Source organism: Labrus mixtus, chromosome 6, assembly GCF_963584025.1.
Source record: "Labrus mixtus chromosome 6, fLabMix1.1, whole genome shotgun sequence".
Classification (NCBI taxonomy): domain Eukaryota; kingdom Metazoa; phylum Chordata; class Actinopteri; order Labriformes; family Labridae; genus Labrus; species Labrus mixtus.
The window spans coordinates 6,814,948-6,840,895 of NC_083617.1; the positions used below are offsets into that span (position 1 = coordinate 6,814,948).

At 42.0% G+C, this 25,948-nt stretch overlaps 1 protein-coding gene across 7 annotated transcripts; it reads left to right on the forward strand.

The window, feature by feature from the left end:
- The first annotated feature begins 775 nt into the window (after window positions 1-775).
- On the forward strand, window positions 776-23,792 carry ldb1a (LIM domain binding 1a). 7 transcript variants are annotated; one of them, XM_061039727.1, is made up of 12 exons: window positions 776-909; window positions 4,381-4,487; window positions 16,056-16,158; window positions 16,787-16,831; window positions 17,023-17,098; window positions 18,315-18,417; window positions 18,715-18,887; window positions 18,976-19,098; window positions 19,192-19,269; window positions 19,368-19,491; window positions 19,660-19,808; window positions 20,704-21,579. In XM_061039727.1, exons 2-12 carry the CDS (start codon window positions 4,460-4,462, stop codon window positions 20,926-20,928), a joined length of 1,227 nt encoding a protein of 408 aa, XP_060895710.1. In that variant the 5' UTR covers window positions 776-909; window positions 4,381-4,459; the 3' UTR covers window positions 20,929-21,579. The 7 variants fall into 7 exon arrangements, with proteins under 7 accessions (XP_060895710.1, XP_060895711.1, XP_060895709.1 ...); XM_061039728.1 differs by having other exon boundaries at window positions 881-1,022; XM_061039726.1 differs by lacking the exon at window positions 776-909 and having other exon boundaries at window positions 4,327-4,487.
- The last annotated feature ends 2,156 nt before the right edge of the window (window positions 23,793-25,948 follow it).

The window sequence follows — 25,948 nt, forward strand, 5'->3', positions numbered from 1 at the left end:
AAAAAGTACAAGAAAGAAGAAAGTCAGAACATTTTTTCTTTTTTAAATTTAGTCCAGTAAACCTCTTGCTAATTTGGATTTTTGAGTCTGTTCGATTATTTGTTTTTCAAGTTTTTGTAAATCACTGTCTGACATTCTAACTCAAATCAGAGTGTTTGCAGTGTTTCGTATCACCCTTCGTTGTACTTTAGATGAAGCGCTTTTTGTTGCCTGTTTCCAAGTGTCTGAAACTCATAGACCCAGCCTGTCTGCTTCCTGTTACCTGTCAGGTTTTTAATGAATCCTCTGTCGCTCATGTTCACACACACACACACACACACACACACACACTCTGCAGCTCGTCCTCTACAGAGGTTAGCTGTTCCGCTGTTCATCTGAGAGACTTACGAGCTCGTCTGTGTGTGTGTGTGTGTGTGTGTGTGTGAGAGACAGACAGAAAGAGAGGAACACACCACCGTGCCCCTAACACACTTCCTTACTGCTACCTACCTACCGCTGCTCTGCCGTTGCCATGGATACAGTGCCCTCTCTCTCCCTCTCTCTCTCTTTCTCTCTCAGTGGGTATGGAGGGATGGAGAGGAGAGGAGAAGTGGCTCTGGTTGCTGCCTCTGCGTCATATTCATACCAGTGCAGCTGAGAACTGCCCCCCCTCCTCTTTTTCCTCCCCCTTCCTCCCTTCCTTCCTTCCCTCTTTCCTTCATTCCTTCCTTCTCATCATCCAATTTGCACACAGCTAGCCCCCCCCCCCTTTTTCTTCATCTGTCTCTCCTATCTGCATCTGCTCATCTCTCTCTCTCTCTCTCCAACTCTCTCTCGCTCTCTCTGTTGGCGCAGCTTGGTTTCCTCTGCGTGGCTGACCCGGGCAGACTTTTTTTTTGAGCGAGCGTGGGCGCAGAGGGAAGACAAAAGGTAAGCGCAGAGACGGAGGATGTTTAAGAGTGTTTGTCTGTGAGAGAAAAAAAAGAAAAAGAGAGGAGAGTGGGGTGGGGAGCGGGAACAACTGCAAGACAAAAGACGGAGAGGTAAGCTGCTGATGGCGTGAACTCACCTGAGATAACAAGTGTGGCACCAGGTGCTTTTAAATTTTTTTTTTTTTTTTCTGAATTTGAATTTAAGGTAAAAGAAGGTTGTCAGGGCTTGTACTACAGTGTCTGCTGCTGGAGGATAACATGCAGAAAGCGTGTTTTAGTGCAGGATGTTTACCTCAGTGTAACAGGCTGTAAGCGTGTGATCGTGCAGGCACTCTGCTGTCTGTCACACAGTGTTATGAAGCTGCTGCTGCTGCATGCTCCCACAGTGGATAGAAGGAGCAGAGGGGGGAACTTCATCATTCTCGCAGAGCAGTTTTTTTGGAGCGATGCGTGGATGTGTTGACAGAGCGGGAATCTCTGTATCTTGCTGCAGGAAGCGGGAGAGCATGTCTGACAGTGCTGGAAGAGCGCAGCATCAAAGCCTAATCGCTCCTGGAAACAGAAGCCATTTCCCAAATCACATTCATGCACCCCTCCTCTCCTGCGCTCTTCTTTCTTTTTCTCTCTCCTGCTTTGTCTCGCTCTGCCTTCCCTCTATCTCTCACGTCCAGCCTTTTGTTCAGAGTTCCACGTTTTCACAGTGGCAGGATTTTCTGTAAATGTCAAAGCTGCAGATCACAACCTTCACGCGCACAAAGGGCTGACATGGTGACAGAGGAGCAGCGAGAGATGAGAGCGAGAAGACGTTCTGAAACAGAAAAATCGACACAAACTGTGTGAAGGTGAAATGAAAAAGAAGGGGGGGAGAGAAGACAAGTAAAGTGGGGGGGGGGGGGGAAGAAGAGGAGGCCCGCAGGGTTATTCATTGTGTCTCAGTCCTGAGAACAGTGTCTGACACCGTGTATGACATTTAGCTGTGATGCTGCTGCCGCCTGCGTGCGGGTGTGTGGGGAATGTGCCTGTCAGCTTGCGTTTCGGAGGAGACAGTTGTTTGTCTGCTGTTAGTAGATTGGTTGTGAGTGGCAGACAGCAAAGATGTGAGGTTTGTTAAACTTCAGCTTACATGGGGGGGTTGTAAGGGCAGGAGATACACTAGACTGAGTGTTTTACAATCTTTCTCATGAAAGAAATGGACTAAAGTTATTCAAATTTGAAACATTTGTCACGTTATGTTAAACTTGAAACTTTATTAATCAGAGGATGTTAAACACTAACAAAGTGAAATGTTATTACAGATTTCTTTCAGAAGTAGAATCAGAAACACTTTATCCTCGTTTTGGAAAATTGGGAAAACCGGACAGAACTCAGCAGCATGTTCATAATAGAGACGGTACAGCTTTAAGAAGTTACAAGAGCTAAACCAAACAAGTATCAGAAAAGAAGATAAATAACGGAAAATAAGAAAAACACACAGGAGCAACTTTATGTGCACTATCATCATCATGTCACACTATTTCACAAGTGTTAAGCATGCATTTGTACAAATATTTTTGGTACTGACAGAAGAGGATTTAATTATACCCACTAATGCATCACTTTGAACATTATTCTACTTTCTTTGAACCTTTTTTTTGTAAATGTTCACCAGTTTCTTCAAGCTACTAAAAGTGAAAAAAGTAAAGATACAAGTGTTTATGGATTAAAAAGAGTTGGTGTTAGACTCTCTTTGGAAAAGGGTTCACATGAAGCTCCAATGTGTTTCCTTTTTTTTGAACCATTAAAGAGAAAACTTGACTCCCTGACAAAACGCTGGATGACAAAAAGTCTGCCGTTTGTTTTGAGGTTTTAATGAAAACGTCGAAAGAGAGGCATTTAAGTAGTTCAAGGCAGTTGCTTAATTGTTATGATTATTCTACAATTCAGTTTTTAGTTATTTTTCCATTTATTCCAGCTGTTCATTCGTCATTTTTGACAACTTATATTTCATGCGGTCTTTGTGTTTTGCTTTTTGGCAAACTCTTTGTCAATTGTATCTCGATAACTGATTAGATTTCTCTGCTCCGCATAATCCATTCACTCTTTATTGTATAGAGTTCAGTTGTAATGGAACTTTACGCGCTCATATCAATCAAGTCAGACGTTATATCTGCAGAGGAAATCCTCTTTTTTTATTGGTCTGATTAATTGAGCTGCCGTACAGATTTCCCATCCAGGTAAAACCATTTTCCATTCCTCACATCCAGTCACAGTAAGTCAGCGCTAAGGCTCGAGCAGATATCCATTTGACAGGATCAGGCACATGAGCAACAAAGATATCCAGCTCACGGGTGTCAGTTATGTGCTCGTGTGTTTGTGTAGTGAAGTGTGAGATTATGAGATTATTGGCAGGGAGAACAGGCCGGCTCGAGCCAAGAGAAGTTATGGGATGAACAGAGAGAGGGGAAACCAGAGACGGGGAGGAGGGAGAGGAAATGAAACAAAATCACATCAGGCAACAATGAGCTGCAGAAAGGTCAAGGTAATATCAACAGGACGAGGAGATTAAATTGACAGAGTAAAGTGAGATTAAAAAGGGAGAAAAAAAAGAAAAAGAAAGAGGCAGAGGCTGCCAGGCAAACAGTCTGATTGTTTACATGCTGCTCCTGTTGGGTTCGAGCGCGTGCACGGTCGAACGGTGCACGCTCTTCCTGCTCTCCCATGAGTCTCCTGTGTCCCCGCGCTCCAGGTGGGCTTTGCATTTTTAATCGATACTGTCTGTAGTGATTAACACCAGTCTTCTCTCAGCAGTAGAAAGGCAAGAGAGAGGGGGGGGGGAGGAGAGACAGAAAGAGAGATGGAAATCTGTCACACAACGAGGCGGGGTGTATGTGTGTTTGTGTGTGTGTGTGTGTGTGTGTGTGTGTGTGTGTGTGATGGAGTGTTTGTACATGTATGTGTGTTTGTTTGGCAGTAATGACCCTCTGCCTCTGGGCTCCTACTGAGTATGTTTATCTCCCACAGCAGCAGCGGGCAAAAATGGACGATGCATCACTGCCACACACACACACACACACACACACACACACACACACACACACACACACACACACACACACACACACACACACACACACACACACAGTAACACACGCAGTAACACACACGCACCTTGTACATTTTTTTCTCCTTTCCCTTTCCTTCGCTCTAATTGCCTCCCTCCTGCATTCTCCTCCTTTCACAGGCACACAAATCCTCGCTCTGTTCCTTATTACTTACTCCAGTCTCACATACTGTACCGACTTCTTTCTTCCTCTCTCATTTTTCCCTCCCACTTGTGTTGCAATATGCCTATTAATGATGCAGCTAGAGCAACCACTGCCAACTTCCTGCCTCTGACAGAGAGAGAGGAGTGTAGTTGTGCTGTACATGCCCTGCTTTGTACCACTCCCTCTAATCTCTCCACCCCTCTGCCTGTCTTGTTTTCTCTCAGAGTTGGCCCATGCGAGCAGCAGCAGCGCGTGGACTGAGTGCAGCTGTTTCGTTCCGAGCAGAGCCCAACATGTGAGAAGATGTCTGTTGGAGGTTGTGCTTGTCCCGGTGAGTAGTTTACTCTTTTTCCTCTCTTTCTATGTCTCTCTTCTTCGTCCTCCTTTCCTCCACCGTCTCTGTACTCAGTGGTGCTGTCAGAAAGATGACTTATGTAAAAAGTGCTGCAAAGCCGCCCAGGGCCAGTGTCAAGCTGTGTGAGTGTGAGTTTTGTGTGTGTGTGTGTGTGTGTGTGTGTGTGTGTGTGTGTGTGTGTGTGCATGCGCGAGTGTGTTGGTGAAGCACTCGCAACACATGTCCTAAAACAAGGTTATGGACTGAGGCTACCACACTCTGGGATTGAGTTGTTCAGCAGAGCCTCTCAGTCACGCTAGCTTGCTGTGCAGCAGATCAATGGCTCTTTCAGTTTTACCACACACACAGAGACACTGAGGTATCAATAAGTACTTCACTTGCTGATTCTTTCACTCTTTCCCTCGGCTTAATCTGGCCTCTGTACGCCATGCTTCTTGATTATTTCTGCTCTTTTATGTCTTGAAGAGTTGCCTGAAATACCTCTTCACTGTCACAGGAATTACTTTTTCACATTTATTGCAGAGCAGAATGGAGCAAAAGTACTTCAATTTACTCACTGCAAATGTTTTAAAGCTCGTCTCTCTCATAATGGGTTTATATACGAGTTAATAAGACAAACTAAGAGTTTAATTATCTCGGTGTTAAGCTGCTGTTTAAATACAGCCCTTTGTCATTGTGACTTTGCATTTTGCATTCCTGCATAATTTTGACTTTTTAATGCAGTTTTGGCGCTTAGCTTTCCCTAAAGTCGACCTCCTATGCTGAGATTAAGTTTTTAAGATTACTTTTTGTCACTTTTTTCATTTTTAAAGCTAGGATAAGTTGAGTAGGGTATTGTTTTTTCTTCATTTTTGCTTTATTGAAGATGGGACAGTTGAAAACAGACAGGAAAGTCGGGTATTAGAGAGAAGGTACATGCAGCCCAGGGCTGGAAATCAAACCAGGCATTACATTGGACTCAGCCTTGTTGCAAAGAACACTCCACTCCACAAGGTTGAACTACCTTGACGCCCCTCTGTTGAGCTTTTAACAAATGTTGCATGTAATATCGTTTACTGCTGTCGTAATGGTGATTTATCGGCGCTAAGTATCCACACTTTGCTGCAATGCTGCTGTTTCAGAGCAAGGGCAATGCAATCTAACGTTTGAGTCTGTCTGCACGTCAGCCGTTTGCAAGCAACATGTTTTTACCTTTTTTTTTTTTTTTTTAATCAAGTAGATCTTGTAATCCTGTCTCTCCAGCAATTTTTTTCTTTGACATTACCTTGGTGAGAACTACAGAGACGGTTGCCATGTGCACAGAGAAACCCTCACAGTGCCAGGGGACGGGCTCCGGGCAGCACGAGGGAGCGAGTAACAGATAGAAATTGAATCGTAGCATCGGCTCGGGGGACGGGGGGACGGGGGGACGGGGGGGGGGATCTCAGAAAGCAGGCCGATTGAATTAGAGTGTCAGTTTCATTTTAATGGCGCTGTTCTGATTCATTGGCAGTCGGCTATCAGATGGAATAAAATTAGAAAGAGAGGCTTCAGCTTGATGCTCTTTTCTCAGATCTTTCCTCTTATTATCTCACTTCTTCGCTGACCCTTGTAGTTTTCCAGTATCTCTGCTCCCTTTTTTGCTCCCTCTGTTGACAGAGCAGAAACTTTTAATGGCAGCCACATGTTGTTAAGGATGCAACGAGTACAACGGTCGAACAAAAGAGCACAAACACTCGAACACTCGCAGGTTTACACTTGCAGTTACACCTTCACGAGGAGCCTACTAGGACAAGTTACGGCTGGTGGATCTCTCAGATAACAGCATTGATCAACACCAGGTTGCAGTCTCTCTCTCTCTCTCTGTCTCTCTCCCTCTCTCTGTGTGTGTGCTGTAAATCATTATATTTGAAGGCTGGTTTGTTTACATTCCTGCATGATGGCGGATGGAAGATCCTCCTGATCCCTTTGTGTGTGAAGCTGCATCAGAAAAAACAAATCCTCTCTTATTCTAACATCACTTTCTCTTTTTCATCTCCTCCCAGTCTCTGTGTTGTTTTTGGGTCAGAGCGTTTTAGAACGGGAGGAATCTGAAGCGAGCGTATTTGCATGTGACAGAATGTGGCCCATAATGAAGAGCAGACTTCTCCTGTCTGTCTGGTTTGGTTGACAACATTGTGACATCCCGCTGTTGTTGTGACTTTGCTGTGAATCAGCCTTTTTAGGGGCTTTGTTCCCCGCTTGAAGGAGAGCTGTCCTAACACATCGGAGCCAATCACCGTCCTTTGTTCTGACTAAATGGTAAAAATAGATTGCCTCTGAGCTGAAGATACCCCCTCCCCTCCATTCTCCCATGCACCCACTCAAGCATGCCTACCCCTCTCCTCACCCCTCCCTCCCATTTCTGCCTTCCTCATCTCACTCTCTCCCCCTCTTCCTCTTCTTTCACCCTCTCCCTCTGTGTCACTCCCTCATCCCTCGCTCGCTGCCTTTTTGCAGCCACAGTGGTGTTACCTCATGCAGAAAGTCACATGGCTCCTGATTGGAGAAAAGTGACTTAAAGCAGAGCCAAGATGGCAGCCAAACAACCAGGGCTTTTTTTGATTACCGTTACACAACAACACGACTGCCTCAGCTTTATCTCACTGCGCTGAAAGCCTGCGACTCTCTTTCTTTTCCCTCACTTCTTCCCATCTCCTCACCCCCCCCCCTCCTCTCTGTCTCTCTCTCTCTCTCTCTCTCTCCACCAGAGTGTGTCTCTCAGATCTTGTTTGCAAGATCAAAATGGCTGTGTGTGCAGAGGCAGAGAGAGAGAGAAGGAATGCGTGGGAGACAGAGATGCTGGGGAGTCAGAGATGGGGGGGGGGGGGGGGTAATGATGTCACATCTGCTGCAGGCCGACAGGATGGCAGAGCAAAGCTGCCATGTGCCACGCAGCCCAGAGGAGGAGGGAGGAAACTAAATGTGTGGGATGGGAAAAATGATTTTCTATCAAAGCGCACCTTTATGTGTGAGGGATGTAGACGCAGTGGAGTCTTTAAAACATGAAAGCCAGTTGATGCTTAGATAGAAGGTGATGGAAAATGAGAGAGCTGCGCAGAAAACAAAATGTGTGAGGAGAGACGCAGAGCTGTTAAAAAGAGCTGTATCCCTCTGCCACCTGTGTACGTGGAAGCGTGTGAGAATAAGGATATTTCTGGCTGGGAAATGATGTGTACATAATGAAGATAATAATAATCTGTATTTATAGAGGACTTTTTATAGAGTCACAAGGTTCTTCAAGAAGCTCACAGGCTTGATGAGGTTTGTAAAGCTCTGTGATAAGTTTTTATCTTTCTTTTAAACTGACTTCAATGAATACTGATGCATCTCTATGACCTGCACAACTTATCAAGACCTTAAGGAAGAAGACAGATTCTTTTTTAATAGTTGTTCATGCCTGTCACTGGCGGCCCAGGGTCAGTGTCTGAAGAAGTAATTCTCAGCACGCAGATTGGAAGTGCCTGAATAAACGTTTTTTAAGGATAAAAGAATCAAAGAGAGCGACATATTGGAACGTAAAATGAAAGCAAGATGGGATATTTGATCAGGAAACAATAATTAGCCATGTGGAGGAGGAGATAAGCGTTGAGATGAGATGTGCCACTTTGACCACAAGGGGCGCCAATTAGACAAAAAACAAAAGTTCCTCACTGTAGCTTTGAAGAAAACTGTAATTAATACAGTGCAGGACAATAAATAAAAAACATTTAAAAAGAGTTCAAATAAAATTTTTAAATGAAATTCCAGTGGATAAAAGCTCCTGTGAGAAGTTTTTAGAAAGTCATGAAAAAGACTGAAATGAATGCGGATGCCTCTTAATGACCTCCAAAGGCCAAATACACAATCAGCAAGAAGATGAATTATTTCTATGTAGTTCATTTCTATGACTGTAAACAGCGCTGCCAGGTAGATGTCAGGTATCAGAGGTGGTTAACAGCATGCTGCAGAAACAGTCAAAGATTCACGATAAGTAATATGGTTGACTGTGAAGGTTTCACCGTACCAAACTGCACCAAACTGTACAGAACCAAACCGGACCGCTTGGTGGAAACAGGGCTTAAGGAGACAGCACACAACAACAACAACAGTGGGTCACAACATTTATTTCCCCGTTGTGCAGAGGCCAAAGTCCTCGCCCCAGGGCCAAATGCTTTGATTCCAGCCCTTGACCTTTTGCTGCTGTTCCTCTGGATATTTCATCCAAAATTGGGATGAAAAAATGTCAATTCCTGACTGCGATTCTCTACAAGCTTTCTTCAGAGGTTGGTTCCTTCTGCCCTGATTCAGATCTGTGATCTTTGTAATTGTCCACCACAGCAACATTCACAGACCAGCTTCCCCTCCGCTTCCGTCCATCTGTCTCGAACACGTGCCGTTTAACTTCCTCTTCTGAGGCCACAGTAGCATCCTCTGGGTGCAGTCTTGTTGCTATCACCACCAGGCAGGTGTCACAACAGTTTCCTTCACAGTTTTCTGCTTCCACTGTGGCATTAAGAAAAGCAGCGACAGAAACAGGCCGTTTACCAGCTCGCTGCAGATTTTTCCCACTACTGTTTCATTATCTCTGTCATAAGGTCAGTTACAGATACATGACGTATGAACACTTTTCAAAGTGTTTTCTGAAGTGTTAAACTTGTTTCTATACAACCCAAGTTTCCACCAAGGTCAGTGTATTCAGTTGCATTTCAGTGGGAATACATGCACTCGGTCCCTGCATAAAATAGAAGCTGCAATGTGGTCTGACTGCACGAGTTAGGCATCTAAAAATACTAGAGGGAGCATCAGATCTTGTGTAGTACGAGACCAGTTTTCCGGTGACTGAAATAGTACCGAGTTCTCAAGAGTAACACTGCCATATTCTTGTACCACACTTAGTGTTATCACTGTCTGTCAGCCATACTCGCCAGGTTCTCTGTTCATGTTTGTACTGAGTGTAACTGTTACTGAACACAGATGAAACAGGATCCAATTCTCAGAAAAGACTTCCACAATGATGCATGAATGTCTCACATATTGGGCGCTATTTAATCCATATTTGCATTTGTTCAAAGGCAAGGAAAGTGTATCTACATGTACTTACATATAGACATTTTAGCAACAAGGAAATTCAAAGTGCATCAAGCAAACATCAGAAGCGTCATGAAAAAGTGCAAAGAAACCCATGACAAGAAAGTGCATTCCATCTGGATATACTACAGCAAATCATGCAGACTTTTTTCTCATATCTATGTTACTATAATTAAGATAAAGAAACATTTAATCATGACTCACCTGGTGTAGCAGAAAAGTGAGATTTTTTAAAGTTAGACGATGTTTTCTGTATGAATTGTCATTTCTAAAATTCTCTTGGCCTGCATTAAACAAATACACCCAATCACTGTATTATTCCGTCCATGCTCATGATTTTGCTCATAAATAAATATGCTGTCATCTGATATTTTAGTAGTGTACATGTAGCATTATGCTATGAGCAATTGGGTCTTATAATAATGAAAAGGATAATAAGGCTAAAGACTTAATTAAATCATATAAAAGAGAGATTTTCTATTTATTATACTTTTAAAAATGTTGTGAGTTGTGCTCAGAAAAACTCCTGACGATCTTTTTTGTGGCCTGTCTACTATTTTTCTGAAGCCCTACCAGGACGATGTTTGCATCATTTGCCAGCAGAGGGAGATGTTGTCTGTCAAATGTCTGCTTGTGTCAGTCCATCAACACTGACCAGACAGCAGACTGCAGAATCCTTCTCCAACTACATGTCAGACCTGATAATGTGGCTGTTATTAAAAAATGTTTAGTCCTAACTTCATGCTTTATTTTCTATCTTTTTGAAGGAAACTCTAAAACAGAACAACAGGGACTACAAGAACAAGTATTTAAGTTGCATCTTTCACCTACAAAGAACTGAGTTGGGCTTTGCATGGTTTCCATATAAGCTGATCCTGCGGTAACAAGAGCAGGCTGCAGCTGGGGAAGTGGGCACAATTGAAAGAAATATACTCCAGGCATTGTAATGACATCTGAATCCAGCTCTAGGCAGTTTTATTGATTGCTAGGTTTCCGCATAAATGAATATAAAGCAGATTTCTTTTTGTGCCATTCTGCTCCAGTCTCAACTCAGCAGCAAAAAAAAGTGACGGGCGTGTGTCCGATGTGTTTACTCTCTCAATGAAATGCACTGTGTCTCATCTGCACTCCTCGCTCATATAATTCTACAAACTGACTGGTAGCTCAAGTAAAAGCCTGAACAAATTGAGTTTGAAATGCACTCTGAGACCACAAAGGGTTTTCCGGTCTTCAAATATATTGCATGTAAACATCAGAGTGGTTATTGATTAAAAGTGAGGCAGCAGATTATACGCTTACATAATCTGAGTCTATGGCAGGCTCGGGACTGCGGTCTAAAGGATTTGAGTCATCAGCCAAGTTAATCATTTTTCATAAGCCTTTACAAACTTGGCTCGAATTGAATGGCCTATTTAGGTTACTAGTTATATTTTAGAACAGCATATCACACTCCCTGTCCTTAAAGGAAGTCAAGTAAATCAAACATTTCTTTCTTTTATGTGGGGATTTTTAAGGTCAGGATGGACTGAGCAGCACAAGGAGACCAGTGCTGGTACACATAGTTCAGGCTGTGTTAGCAGAATAATCATCACATCATTACTAATGATTATTATCATTTCATTAGGTTTCAGCACAATGACTGAACTGTTTCATTGTTCTGAACAGATTTGAACTGTCCCAAAGTTAAAACTATTCCCAGTTTGTGACTGTGAAATGTCCGACAGTCTAGACGTTAATTCAAAGTGAAGTTGTTTGTTTTTGCGTATAATGTAAAAATCCTAAAATATGCTTCATGTTTTAATTGGCCTTAATCTCTCATGGGTGGCCTCTAACTTTATTCTACACTATGTCATTTTAAATGCTGTACATAACAAGTTATAAATGTGAGAGCAGAGTTATGGATTGTATCCAATGGCGTCATGTCTGCAGAGGAAGAAAGTGACCATTTAGATTTACTTACTTAATACTTACTGTGATGTAGTTCAGTTTAATTTTAAGCATTTCCATTTTCTGCCAGTGGGAAATGTTGTACTTGTTTACTCCACTACATGAACTTAATATATTTAGTACTTGCAGCACCAGATGAATAATTAACTTAAAATGTGTATTAAAGTAGTGTTATGCATAAGGACAAGAACTTCCCCTGATTCCCAGCAGTAGATGTTGCAAAATTGAAGGTCCACCTTTAAGCTGCACTATTTAATATTTATGCCAAAGCAGCCTAATTATTATTCATTAACAGGCGATTATTCAGTTTACAGTAGTTTTAAAATTCAAAAACCATCTGAAGAGTTATCCACTTTTATAGAATTATGAAGTGACAAAACATGGAGTCTATTTGTCTTTTGCTACTTGGCACAGTACAAATATAAAACAGGTCTGGCTTTATTGAAGAGCTTGAACCATAGACTGTTAAATTCAGTCAGAATTCAAACGAGGTCTCCAAACTGTGGAAAATGATTTTTTCATCCATTCAGTTTGCCATGTATTAAGGGGTCGCAATAGGCTAATAAGCTTTCATCTCAGTGGGGACCCACCTTGCAGCCCCCTCAGAGACGCTGCTTGTCAACAGGCAAGGCAGGCAACTGCTTGGGGTCCCAGGACAATAGTGGGCGGGATGTTGTCTCCGTCCCACGGTGCAATACAAACAAAATAAGATCAAATAAGATCAAATAAAATAAGGTAAATATTTACAGTAATAAATTCTATCAATCTATCAATCTATCAATCATCAATTCTGTCAATCGTTGCATGTACTATTGCTTTGTAAACCAAAGTTTGTAATGGCAGTTGACGGGGGAAAATGAAGGGTTAACTGTCCTTTATAAACATGGTTTGAAAATAATGCTAATGGATAAAATGTAGTTGAAATCTGTAAAAACTTCTCATTTGGTAATTTTTTTTTTGGGTGTCCGATCATTGATGGCATAATAATAATAATAATAATGATAATAATAATAATAACTTTATTTATATAGCACCTTTTAAAAACATAGGTTTACAAAGTGCTTTGACAAACAGCAAAAACAAAAACAAGAACAAACTAAACCAAACAACAGCAAGAACATAACAAATGCAAAAATACCAAAAATAATTAAATACAATTCAACAGAAAAGAACCCAAAGTGCACGATACCCAACAGACATATATAACCCGACCATCACAAGAACCATTATAAGAACCCAGGCAACACAAGAACCCAACAACACGAGCTGAGACCAAGAGGACCAAAGATTTAAAAAGATGTAATCGAATAGAATAGAATTACTTTATTGATCCCAAACTGGGAAATTGTGGCGTTACAGCAGCAGGTTATCCAACACACAATATGAGTAAAAAACACAATGTTAGCAAATCTAATCATAATATAATATTAACTACAAAGTAAATAAGTACTAAACTAAGAATGTGAATATATACAACCAGGATTTAACTTAGCATTACTAGTCTTAAATATGAAAGATTAAATGTAAATGTGCAAAAACAGAGTAGTAAATGGAGAGTATTGACACAAGTTAAAGTGCATGAGTGTAGACATGTTATAAGCAGAAACTATACAATGTAACGGCGAGTAGACAGACAAATGAAGTGAACATGAGTGCAGGGATGATTTGTAAATGTAACATGTGCAGAACAGATTACAGTATGGAGAAACTAAAAGAGCTAATGGTGATGAACGCTGGTTGAAGGGGCCCCCTGTGAAATGTTTTGCCTGGAGCCCCAACAGGCTCTAGAATCGCCCCTGACTGCACGCTTTTGGGCTTCTGGTGAAGGAACAGGTCCGGGGACAGGACAGATTGGGGGGCCCCTGTCAGTGAGCCTCAACCGGCTCTAGAATCGCCCCTGTAGCAGCATTGCACCCTTGGGGCTCCTGAAGGAACAGGTCCGGGGACAGGACAGATTGGGGGGGGGCCCCTGTCAGTGAGGCCGGCCTGTGAGCTGTGATGGGCGGAGGAGCCTGGAGGAGGAGGAGGAGGAGGAGGAGGAGGAGGCGGGGCCTTTGTTTGTTCGTGTCTCGGCTGGCAGGAACAAAGGGTCCTGTAGTAGTAGTGGATAGATTAGGTAGAGCCTTCCCCCCTCAAACAAATGACATTTAAAACATACATTTTGGGGGATCGCTTAATTGACAGGACGGTGCAAACTTAGCGTGAGTTGTCTACTTCCCGTCTCTCATCCTCTACCTTCTGATATCGCCGGACTGCATCATTATTATTACCGGAGCGGAGCTGCAGCCTTTTCCCCCATCCAGCCGTGAAGGCTAGCTGCGAGGCTAGGTGGCTAAAACACCGAGCAGAGGTGTTGAGCGACACCGCGTTTCGGTGGACCTTTCTCTGCAGGTAAACTCCCAACTTACAGCTACTGTACTTTTTTTTGTTTGTTTGTTTTGCAAACGACAATGCTTCACCAAAAACAGGTCGCGAAGAAGCGCTTTGAATTCACAGGGTGCGCGTTGACGGGGACGGTACTTTAGCAGCTAGCTGTGTGCAGAGTGTAGCAATGGCAACCCCTTCAAACGGTAAATGGAATGCGGCCCTGCAGCTCAATTCACGCCTAATGTTGTTTTTTTGAAGGGAGTACAGTCTCTTATTCTTTTTGTGCACCGTGCATATTAATAAAACAGTGTGTTGACACCTGTATATGTGCCTCACTGCACATTGCTGTGGATGTTTTGTTGGATTGGGGCCAGCCTCTGCATGCACGGCTATTGTTTGCTGTGAACACTTTGGGCGGAATAAACAGCATCAAAGTCCCACTAATTAAAAGTCTACCTTTTTGTGAGAGTTGTTGTGCATCTTAATCGTGTTCCTCTGGACTGATTGTGGATAAGGATGCTCCCTTGGTGATGCATTTCACTTATTAGTATGTGTATATATATATATATATATGCTTCTGTTAGAGAGGATGATTTAATCTGCAGATATTGTGTGCATGGGTTAAATGTGTTGTTTGGATAATCTGTGTGTCATGCAGAAATCGGTGGTGCTACGTATGAGAGAATATAGGACTCTCTTGTGTGTTGTAAGGGAATTTGTCTTGTGCATCAGATAAAACAAAGACTACACATCGGGGTTGAATGCTGTCTGGGGCTAATGGCTGTTGCTGTTTTGAGAGGGTTGGCATTAGGTCAGAGGTAAATGTTTAGAAAACCATTGTTAAATGCTCTGGAGCCCATACAAATGGGGAGGAGAGGATGACCTGCCATGACTCTCTGGTATATACTAAAGGAAGAAAAGGGGGGCCAGATTAAATGAAGTTGTTCAAGGAGCCGAGACGATGGAGCAGAGTTCATGCAGGTTAATTTAACCCCATGTCCTTTTTTTTACCCCCCCCCCCCTGTCAATATGTGTGTTTGTCTTGTCTTTAACCAAGAAAAGTCTACCTTGGATGCCATCCATGAGTTCCAGAAATGTAATGCTAAAACACAAAAATGACTCATTAGTAAAGTTAAGGCCTATTCTCTCCGATATATTGTGTCATAACCCGTCTTTCGCGATACTTATTGTGTCACCAGATTTATCCTAAAGCCCTAAAGTTTAGACTAAATCAAAGCCACAAATTTGGATTTCGCTGCCCTCAGTTGTCTGATTTACAGGCAGGCTGGTCGCACATTAAAATCATTAAAAGGGTCTGCCTTATCTCAACGTTTATTAGTATGTGATGTTTCGCTAATGACGAATAATAATAAGTCCCTCATTAAGGTTTTACTTTTTTTTTTCTGGGCAGATAAGTAAGGTTATTTACTACAATGTGTTGTGATGGTCTAGTCTGGGTCAACTTCCCAGGGTTGTTTCTCCTCAAGCATCCCAGATATCTTTTGGTCAGACCTAATTACAGGCGGCCGCTGTCTGTGTGAGGTCTCCTTGGGTAGAGAGAGATGTAGAATAGATGTTTTCTCAGGCCTCTGAATTGTTGGAGCGTGAATGCTTTTATCCGAACAGACAAGGGTTAACAGCAGCCAGGGTAGCGAGTTGGGGGATGGGCAGAAGAGGCAAACTAGAGGGGGAAACACACGGCGCAGAGCGTGGCTAGGATTACATGGGGCTGTATGCAGAGAAGAGGGTTCCCTTTAATGGTGGGGATGGTTGAAAAAAGACTCGCCAGAACATCTCGCCTGCTTGTATCTCGCCATTTCACTGACTATTTTCTCAGATTGCTGTAGAGTAACACATATTCCTTTATTTTTTTGTTTTACTTTTTCTTTTAAAGTGATTGTTTGTTTCCTTGTCCATTTACCAAATTGAAGATGCATTAGATAATGAAAGCAGCAGGAAATTGTTTTGGCAAAGTGCTTTTATTGGAGTAAATCTCAACAAAATCATCCAACATCAGATTGCTTAGATGATGCTGTGATTTGAACGAGCTAAATCTAGAGTAATCTAAATCTCCTCTAAATCTGTGTTCTCTTTTCCTCCTCCTCCTCCCTCCTCCTCCTCCTGCTGCATGCTTGTGCGCAGGCTGTTCGTCAAAGTCATTCAAGCTGTACTCTCCTAAGGAGCCCCCAAACGGCGGCAGCTTTCCCCCCTTCCACCCAGGCGCTATGCTGGACAGAGATGTGGGGTAGGTTTGAGGTTATAATGAAGAAGTGTCTTTGCATTTATACAGTCATTACATCAGGTAAATGATTCTCCACTAATGTCTCCCTTTTGTAGGTTGTTGGCTTGTCAAAGATTTCTATTTTTAGATGCTAATTATTATTTTTTTTAGATGTCTAAATAAATGTCTGTACTGATGTTTGAAGTCTTATATTTTTGTGTCTTTCATGGCACATTGAACTCCTTGATAAACTCATCTTTCACAGTGAAATTGGAATAAAATGAAGTGAGAGCTGAACACAAAATGTTTCTAAATGAGCAAAGAAACGACCTTCATTACTTCATTGCTTTTTAAAGCACTTATTTATGCAAGTGCTGATTATTTTTTAAACTCTTTTCCTGGCCCTTCACTTGAGATTTAATGTGGATTTTCATCTTCATGTTCCTCATGTATGCTGAACACACAGCATCTAAATCAACAATCTGACTGTCATGTGATGTCTCAGCAGGTCTAGGATTATTGTTTAGATGTCATGGCATAAAAATAATTTGCCATATTGTATGTTAAGTGCACACACACACACACACACACACACACACACGATGCTGCTTATGATGTTGTTGCTGAATTGAATATTTCTGGTTTCTCATAGGCCCACACCCATGTACCCACCGTCATACATGGAGCCTGGAATGGGGTGAGTAACCTGACCCTTATAAGTGACCATTCAGCTGCAGTTTGTACTACCTCAGAAGTAATTCAAACTGGTTAAATTACAGGCTTGTTTAAATGTAGCATTACATCTCCGGTGGTAAAATAAAGTGTGAGTGTGTTCTTTTACAGTTTGGAGCGTTAATGATTGATCAACCGCTCTATTTTCTGTTTCAGGAGACCCACACCGTACGGGAACCAGACAGATTACCGGATATATGAGCTGAACAAACGGCTACAGAATTGGACAGAGGTGAGAGTCGCTTCATTACTCACATAGAAAATAGAAGAAGCTCAATTTAAAAAAAAAAGATGTTTGATTACACTCTGAAGAACTAAGAAGTATTTACTGATGCCATGTTTTCAGATTTTCCTCTTCCAGCTGCCGTTTATCTGTAGCTAACCATGCTGGGGATTTTGCAGAAAATGAATCCTGAGAACTCACTGACTTAATTTACATTCAGGCTCTAATGGGATTATCTGATCAACCTGGCTGAAACATAATTGGAGTGCCAACTGTTTATTGACCGAAGAGTGCAACTGAATGCATGTAATGAGATGTGCTTTTTTTTTTTTTTTGACATGGGTGTCTGCATGTTGTAGTGTGCAGACAGTTCACATTAACCTTAAGATTTTCAGAATGTCAAACAAATCATCTGATGTCCAAATTGCTGTGTTCCTACCCCTTAAACCCAATTTATTTATAACACTTGTACTTCTGAACCTTTTGTGTTAAATTGCTGATCACCAGAGTCTCTTGCTTTTAAGTGGTTGACTTTCATGAAGCACGCACATCTGCTCTCTCTTTGTTCACGCCAACAAGGATTCTATTGATTAGAGGAAGGTGTTGCAAAAACAGAACATTTGAGGGAACAATAGTTTCTGGTTCCTCTGTCTAAATGGATTCAGTTAAAGGAGCACAGATTGACCAGAGTTTGTAAACTTCTCTGTTTATTCTTTATTTGTCATTAAACAACTTTGGGTAAAGAAATAGTTAATTATAGCTGTTAATATCTTTCTAGTAGTTGAACTGAATGCTGAAAATGTCACTCATGTATTATTGTGACTGATCATTTTTATAATTTGTGGTTTACTTCACATATATAAACACATGTCTTGCAGATATAACGGCATATAAAATACACGAGAATACAAAAAATGAACGGTTTGAGACGCTGGGGGAGATTAGTTTGAAAAAACTTGAAAACAAGTTTTTTCAAAGAAACTGTAATCAGTGCGTCTCTATTTTTAGTGCACTTAATGTTTTTGTGTTTTTCACATCTCTTATAACCTCTTCTCCTCTTTAAAGAAAACATAATGTATTCATTTATTCAATGCAGGATAAACAAATCTTGTTTTAGACTTCAGCACCTCTTAACTGATTATACTTCTTAATGAATCGCCTTTCAAAGTTATTCTTCTTCATGCTGGTGAATTAAAAACTGTTGTTGTTCTTCCTCTGCTCGCAGGACTGTGACAATCTCTGGTGGGATGCGTTCACCACAGAGTTTTTTGAGGATGACGCCATGCTTACCATCACTTTCTGTCTGGAAGATGGACCCAAACGATATAGTAAGAACCTTTTTTTTTTTTTTATGAGAAGAGAAAATATTGATTTAAATATGTGTACTCAGCTCCTACATGCAAAGGTTAATCTTCACACTGGATGATTTTGATGTTTTAAGATGTCCATGTTTTTACCGTGATGTATTATAAGTGTTGATAGGATCATGTCTTACCCTTCTACTATGCTTTTAAATGTATCCTTGTCATTGTCCCTATGCTACCCCCCACCCACCTTCAATACATGGACATTATGTCATTCTATCAATATGTTTGGTATTCATGAGTATCTCATTTCATCTGCAGCCATCGGCAGGACGTTAATCCCGAGATACTTTCGAAGTATTTTCGAGGGGGGTGCCACAGAGCTGTTCTACGTTTTGAAGCATCCGAAGGAGTCCTTCCACAGTAACTTTGTGTCTCTGGACTGTGACCAGTGCACCATGGTGACCCAGAACGGCAAACCCATGTTCACACAGGTACAGTAAACGTGACGCTGAATTTGAAAATATTCATACATTCTGTTGTTTGCGACTTTCAACTCTTACTTTGTCTGGTGTGGGTTAGGTTTGTGTGGAGGGGCGCCTGTACCTAGAGTTCATGTTTGACGACATGATGAGGATCAAGACTTGGCACTTCAGCATCAGACAACACAGAGAGGTCCTACCAAGGAGCATATTGGCTATGCATGTAAGTTCTAGACTTGAAAGAATACACGCGCGCACTCAATCGTACAAACTGAACGTGCACTTACTCAGCTCACCTCTTAAACCCTTCACTCAGGATCCTCAGATGCTCGATCAGCTGGCTAAGAATATCACCAGATGTGGGCTGTCGAACTCAACGCTCAACTACCTCCGTGTAAGCACTGTTATTTAATCGTTTATACATGAATGTCGTTTATCGTGCAGCAAACACTCCTTCATAGCTCTTTCCTTCCCTCTCTGTCTTCCCCATAGCTATGTGTGATATTGGAGCCAATGCAAGAGTTGATGTCCAGGCATAAGACCTACAGTCTGAGCCCCAGAGACTGCCTGAAGACCTGCCTCTTCCAAAAGTGGCAAAGAATGGTAGCCCCTCCAGGTAACGCATGTACTTCAAAAATCATCGCCATCATCAATTGCGTCCTTTCCAGTTTCATGTCCAGCTCGAAATGCATGACAGTCCCTTTTCCACTTCAGGCTTATAGATAACTAGTATGAATGCACGTTTATAAAACCCTGTCTTTGTACGTCTTTTGTCTTCTTGTAGCTGAGCCAGCCAGACAAGCTCCAAACAAGCGACGGAAAAGAAAGGTGTCCGGTGGAAGCACCGTGAGCTCCGGTGGAGGCAACAATAACAACAGCAACAGCAAAAAGAAGAGTCCAGCAAACAGCTTTTCACTCTCCAGCCAGGTACCTGTAAGCATTACTTCTACTTGACCTCTCTCCAAGTTCCTTGATCTGCTGGGCAAGGCTTGGGTGGTAAGACGGGGTGGAGGGGTGGAAAAGGGGATGAAGGACAGTTATGTGTGGGTGTGGGGGATTCTCATGTGTTTAGTCATAGTTGTAGCAGCAGGTTAAGGGCGGAGTGGGGTTTGGATTCAGGTGTAGTGGGTAATGATTTCTTTAGTACTTCTGAGAGTATTTATATTTAGTAGGTTGACCCCCTGATGTGAACCAGTGATGGGCAGTCCCTGGTCCTCTGGGGCCACTGGGTTAAGGGTTTCTATAGGAGGTTCAAGCGACCTCGATCTCTAAGAAACGCTTTATACATTTTGGGAACATGGGTTAGGGTTACCTTGACCTGATCTCCAGGAGAACAGTCAGGTTTTCTCTCAACTTGGTTTCAGAGTTACCCTTAAGTTTACCAGAGCACATGGTTCACACAGCGCTGATGTCTTTGCTTACGTGGTTGCTTGAATGAGCGAACGAGACCCGAGGTGGAATGAAAACCCCCTGATTCAGCACTCAAGGATCAGGGATGCCCACTGCTGGCCAATAGAGAGGGCCGGTCAGGGCCACATGGACTACTGACCTGTGAGGGTACATACCCTGAAACATTGTCCTGTTTTAAGGTTAAGATTGTAAAGGCGCATAAATACCAGACTTAATAATTGGGATACATTGGTCCCTGGAGCTTGGCGTGACGTTTCCATTAAATTGCATTTCATTAGTTACATTTTCTTTCTAGAGCTGGAATTGAACCAAGTTAGATCACAGCTAGCTACCGTTCAACTCGTCCGCGCAGCCACTCGCTCCGCGAACCCCCGGTATTATGGGGATAATATGTACCGGCCCTTGCTGTCCCCTTTAGGACGTGATGATGGTGGGAGAGCCCACTCTGATGGGAGGGGAGTTTGGTGACGAGGACGAGCGTCTGATCACGCGGCTGGAGAACACGCAGTTCGATGGGGCGAACGGCCTGGAGGATGAGGACAGTTTCAACAGCTCGCCTGCAATGGGGGCAAACTCGCCCTGGAACAACAAGGCTCCCTCCAGTCAGGAGAGCAAGAATGACAACTCGCAGTCATCCCAGTAGAGTGCTGAGGGACCAGAGAGCCCCCTTTTTTTAAAGCTTAGAAACATACTGGGATCTTCCTGAACCAACACATTAGCAAGAGGAGTCAGGCAGGGTGGCCTCGGGCACTCGTGTTCAGTTTATTTCTGTTTCTTGTGTTCCATTCAGTTTTCTTTTAACGACAAAAACAGAATGGTCAGGGAAAGAGTGGAAAGCTCATGGACTGATTGAGCTGTCACATGAAGGACCGTGTCAGCAGAATCCCATTCGCTCCCTCACATTGTTGCACATGCTCAGTGGTGCTCAGCCTTGGCCCTTAGCTATTCGGCTCCAGTCAGTCCTCTTAGAGGTGTGGTGAGGCTCTTGGGGTGTGCGCGTGTTTGAACCCACCCATCATCGCTCACCACAGCGTTTGAGCCAAAGTTGGCATGTCCTGGTTTCTGAGTGCTCGCCATGGCGACCACTTCAGTGGGTTCTTGTTCCAACCTCGGGTCTCGCAGGCGTGCGTTGTCCATTCACAACGCACCTCTTTGTTTCTGTTGTGCTCATGTCACAGGGAAGAAATGCTTAGCTTTTATTTAACTTATTATTTTTTGCAGGCTGCAGAAATCTGTGTGCACTCTTAGCATCAAAAATTCAACGTTCGGTTTTTAAAAACTCAATCATTTGTTTTTGTAGGACCTGGTTGGAACAAAAACCTGTACAGTGCCGGAGCTTGAGGACCGGAGTTGAGAACCACAACGCTAAATCTTACACACAAACACACACACACACGCATACACACACACACACATACACATTGAAACACACCCAGAAGAGTGCACACACTCACCTACACCCACAGCATAAAACATTGAGGTACTGGAGACAGGTGGTAAGAAGTGTGTATTCATTTTCTATGTTTTAGACTTGTTTTGAATTTTTTTTATTTTTGTAAACAATTTCTAAGAAATAAAACAGACAAGCAAGCAAGCAAACAAAAACACCCCAGAATATCCTTTGCACTGTTTTCCACGTTTAACTCCAATCTATTTTTCTTATGAATTGACGGTGTCCTTTTTTCTTTTCTATTATCGCTAATGTAAGAACTGTAAAACATCAGAAACCTGCAGTATATTAATGTATAAGTATTGCTGTTAAATCATTCTTCTTGTGATGGTTATAACTTTCATGTAAGTCTGTGCTTGATATAATGTCATCCATCTGTGTCCGACACCACACTGTCACCAGGTGCATTGGCTTCAGTGCTAGAACACAAGTTTGGGAGAACAAGGTGAGGGTTTTAAAAACTGTACTACATCTCCAAAGCAGCACACTGAAAACCTCTCTCCCCCTCACTATATTTCCATCCCACACCTGTTTGGATCTGTCAAATGTCATCGCAGAACTGTTTACTTTGTCTTGAAATCTCTATCTGGGGGTCCTCATTAAAGAAAACTTCTCAAATTTGCTACTCAAAAAAAAAAATATTTTAAAAAGTTTTGACAGGATTGTAAAATAAAAAAAAAAGACTTTTGTATTAACTTAAGTTTCCCAGAAAAGTTTTTAATCACAATTAAGAAAGCTGCAGACCAAGGAGCTCCATGTAAAGACTCTTTAGATATTGATTACTCTGTGCTCGTTTTATGTTTTATGAAGAATCATTTGTTGGCTTTACTCCTCATGTTTGTGTCTGTGATTGTATATTTTTAGGTAGTCATTTCTGTAAAAGTTATTCTATGTATTCCTCCCTAGAACTATGAGAAACTCAAATCTAATGTAAAGAGATGAAAAGCCTCCCTAAAAGTTTTTTTAAACGTGATTTTTAATGGTACAATCACTGATACAAGAATTTTGCCCTCATGTTAGCAAACTGTATTTATTTTTCTATGTACTGACATTCTGTTGAAGTCCAACCCACCTGTACAATACTCATGATAATATATGGAGGAGTTTGTGGGACTGCAGAGTCACATAATGCTCATTAGGGTCATTCCATTACTTGTTTTTATTTATGACATGCAGCATCAAGGTCGTTCTGGCCTGTGTATTAAATGGTTCAGTATTTGACATTTACGCCTTTCCCTGCCAGTTGACGGCTTCTGCTCTAACTGAAAAATTACAAGATCCACTGGAAACAACAAACAATAACCCCTTTTAGGCAAAGCATTAGTCATCCTTTTCTGTGAAGTTGCTCTATTTTGGGGGTGAGTCATCCTCTTGATGAAGAGACCCAGATACTGGAAGTGTGCCACAATGGCGCGGCATTTGTTCAAATTCACCAAAAAACCTTCAGACCAAATAGAAATGGTTTGGTTTTGTAATGTATACGATTGAGGATTTTCTGAAACATTTCAAATCTATGAAAGAAAAACAGGCTGAACATTGACCTCACATTCACCTTTTGCGAAAGGTTTGTTTTTTCAAACTTGTGTTAGAAAATGTCGCTTAACTCCTGAGCTTCAGCAAGCTCACAGCATGAACAGTAATTAGCAGATTCCCCCACCAGGGGTCTCTCAGAGAAACCATACAGAGTGTCAGAAATTCCTCCATTATTATAACTGGCAGAAATGGCGTCTGTAAATCCACGCTGAGCTGCAGGCTGTTGTGTGAAAATCCTTATTGTCTCTAGAACCTCTAGTCTCCTTTTAATTGTGGATCAACTCAGCAGGCCGACGCAGAATTGAGTCTAGGGGGTAACTTTTCAACGCCCTGTCTTTCCTAAGTTGACTTAATTTAGGGAATAAGGGTTTATGATATGTGAGGCAGAACTGGAATGGCAATGCACCCATCGCTGGCTCCTGTAGCACCTCACCATAGGGGTGATTTTATATCTATATTTTTCGCCAGGTTTCTGTCTGATAATTCATGTATGGTATCAATAAAGATGAATTTTCACTGAAAAACTTTTGTGTCCTTATTGGCTCAAGCTGTGATGACTCTTCATGTTGAGTTTTTTTTTTTTTTTTTTTTTTTTTTAACATATACCCCCCCCAGAGAAGCACTTTTAAGAGCCTCTTAAATAAACAAAAAACAAATGACTGACATTTCTCTAGTAAACATGGGGAAACAGCCCTTCTGGCGTGGGAATGCCTCATGATCCCCCAGGAGGAGCTGGAAAATGTTGCTGGAAAGAAAGAAAGCAAGGCTCCAAAATGAAGACAAGTTGTACTTTACAAAGTAGACAAAAATCTTAGCAGTTTCTAATTGAAGAATCAAAAGTTTAAATTGTAATTTGGAGCAACTATTGATTCTCACTCAACACAAACTTGGTAAAAGAAGCAATTCATTGTTTTGAGCAAGTTACTCATTATTCATTCTTGGCTGGGCAGAAGTGATGTAGATGGCACAGCTATGACGGTTGGCGAGGAAGAAAATTGGAACGATAACTGATGACAGAAATTGTGACAATAGTTGAGTTTGGAATAGATGGCCATTGTTACAGATAGCTGTTGAAGGAAGAGCTAGATGTCTCGTTTTCTTTACAGATTTAGTGAAACTAGCGTCTTAGATGTATGCCACTGCAACAACAGACACAATGGAGACGAAGAGCAGAGTCAACAACACATGATAGAAAGTAGGTTCTCGTGTTTCAATTCAACCTGAAACTAGGGGTTAAAAGGGGAGTGAGCCTTTGGCCTATGAGGGGGGGGGATGTAAAGGTGAGGGACAAGATTGGACTGTTTGGATTCTGGGTTGTATTACACCCTAACACAATGAAGGATTTGGTTAAAGGCTACGTGAATAGCCAGCTTTAAAGATAGCAAAGGAGCATAACACTTTGCAATACTGGAATGAGCCAGGAGGGTTACATAAAGTCCCTGACTGACCAACCTTCAATTCTAACTGCTGTTGTTGGATAAAAAAGTGCCTTTTGAATAACCTTCATTCAAACATATGTGCATACAGTAATATCCAACTCTATTCCCTCGTCTCAAACTGCTAGTTAGACTGATAGATTGTACAGCGCCTCGAAGATGAAGTCTTGAATCCAGAAATCTGTGCCCAGAATTTGTGGCTGTCACCCTCAAGAGGCCAAAAGCCCCCGTCAAATGGGTTCTCAAATTGACCCGTCAGAGGCTCAACCTTAATTCCCTAACCTAATTAGAACTCTGCTCACACTGTAATAATTTAAAAAGTATTAACAAATGTAATGAATCAATTTGATTTCACTGTTTCTGCATTTGAAGCATAGCGAGACCCTAACCCCTAACCCTAACCCTAACCCTGGCACAACTTCACCAATAGACAAGGTGCATGAGGAGTGAAAGGCTTGAAGAGGTCAAAATGCTCCAGCAAAACTTGTAGTATGAAGATCAACTTTATTAACAAATTAGACCAAATTAACTGTTTCTGCATTTATCAGCAACTGAAAAGAAAATGCAGTGTAAATTGGTGTTCTAATCTATTAGCTGCCAATCTACAGCTCATGTTAGCAAGTAAACCACGTCTACAGATTGATAACATGGGACAATTGGAAAGGTCCAGTGTTTTTGTATTTGCAGGTTTTAATGGTTGTGTTCAACATGTACTTTGAAATTTGAGAGTTGAACGTCCTCGATTCTGTTGTGCAAGACTTTCCGTAGGTAATGTTAGCTGGAAGGTGGGCGAGTGCCAATGTTAGCTATTGTCTGATGGTAGCTAATGGATTGGCAAATAGGTCGAACTTGTTTTGCTGGGAAATACTGCCTGTAGTCGTTTTTCACTATCCATTGTGTTTTATTTTGTTGATCATTTTGGAAAACAGAGCCTGGATCAAAAAGTACAGCAGTACAATCAGAGGCGCTGCTTGTCAACAGGCAAGGCAGGCAACTTCTTGGGGGGGGCCCCAGACCAGTAAACTTAAACTTAAACCAAAGCAGTTGCCTAAAATGTACACATTTTGCAATAACAGTAGGAAACCTCCCTAAGGGGGCCCCATCTGACAGCAGTGACTCTTGTGGCCCTACTAAGCGTTGCATGCTTCATTGCTGTGAAACCAAAGTTTGTCAATGAAAATCACCAAAGAGAAGTTAAGTGGAATTCTCCGTCTGTAGGAGAGAAAAAAGGAGTACGTTTCTGG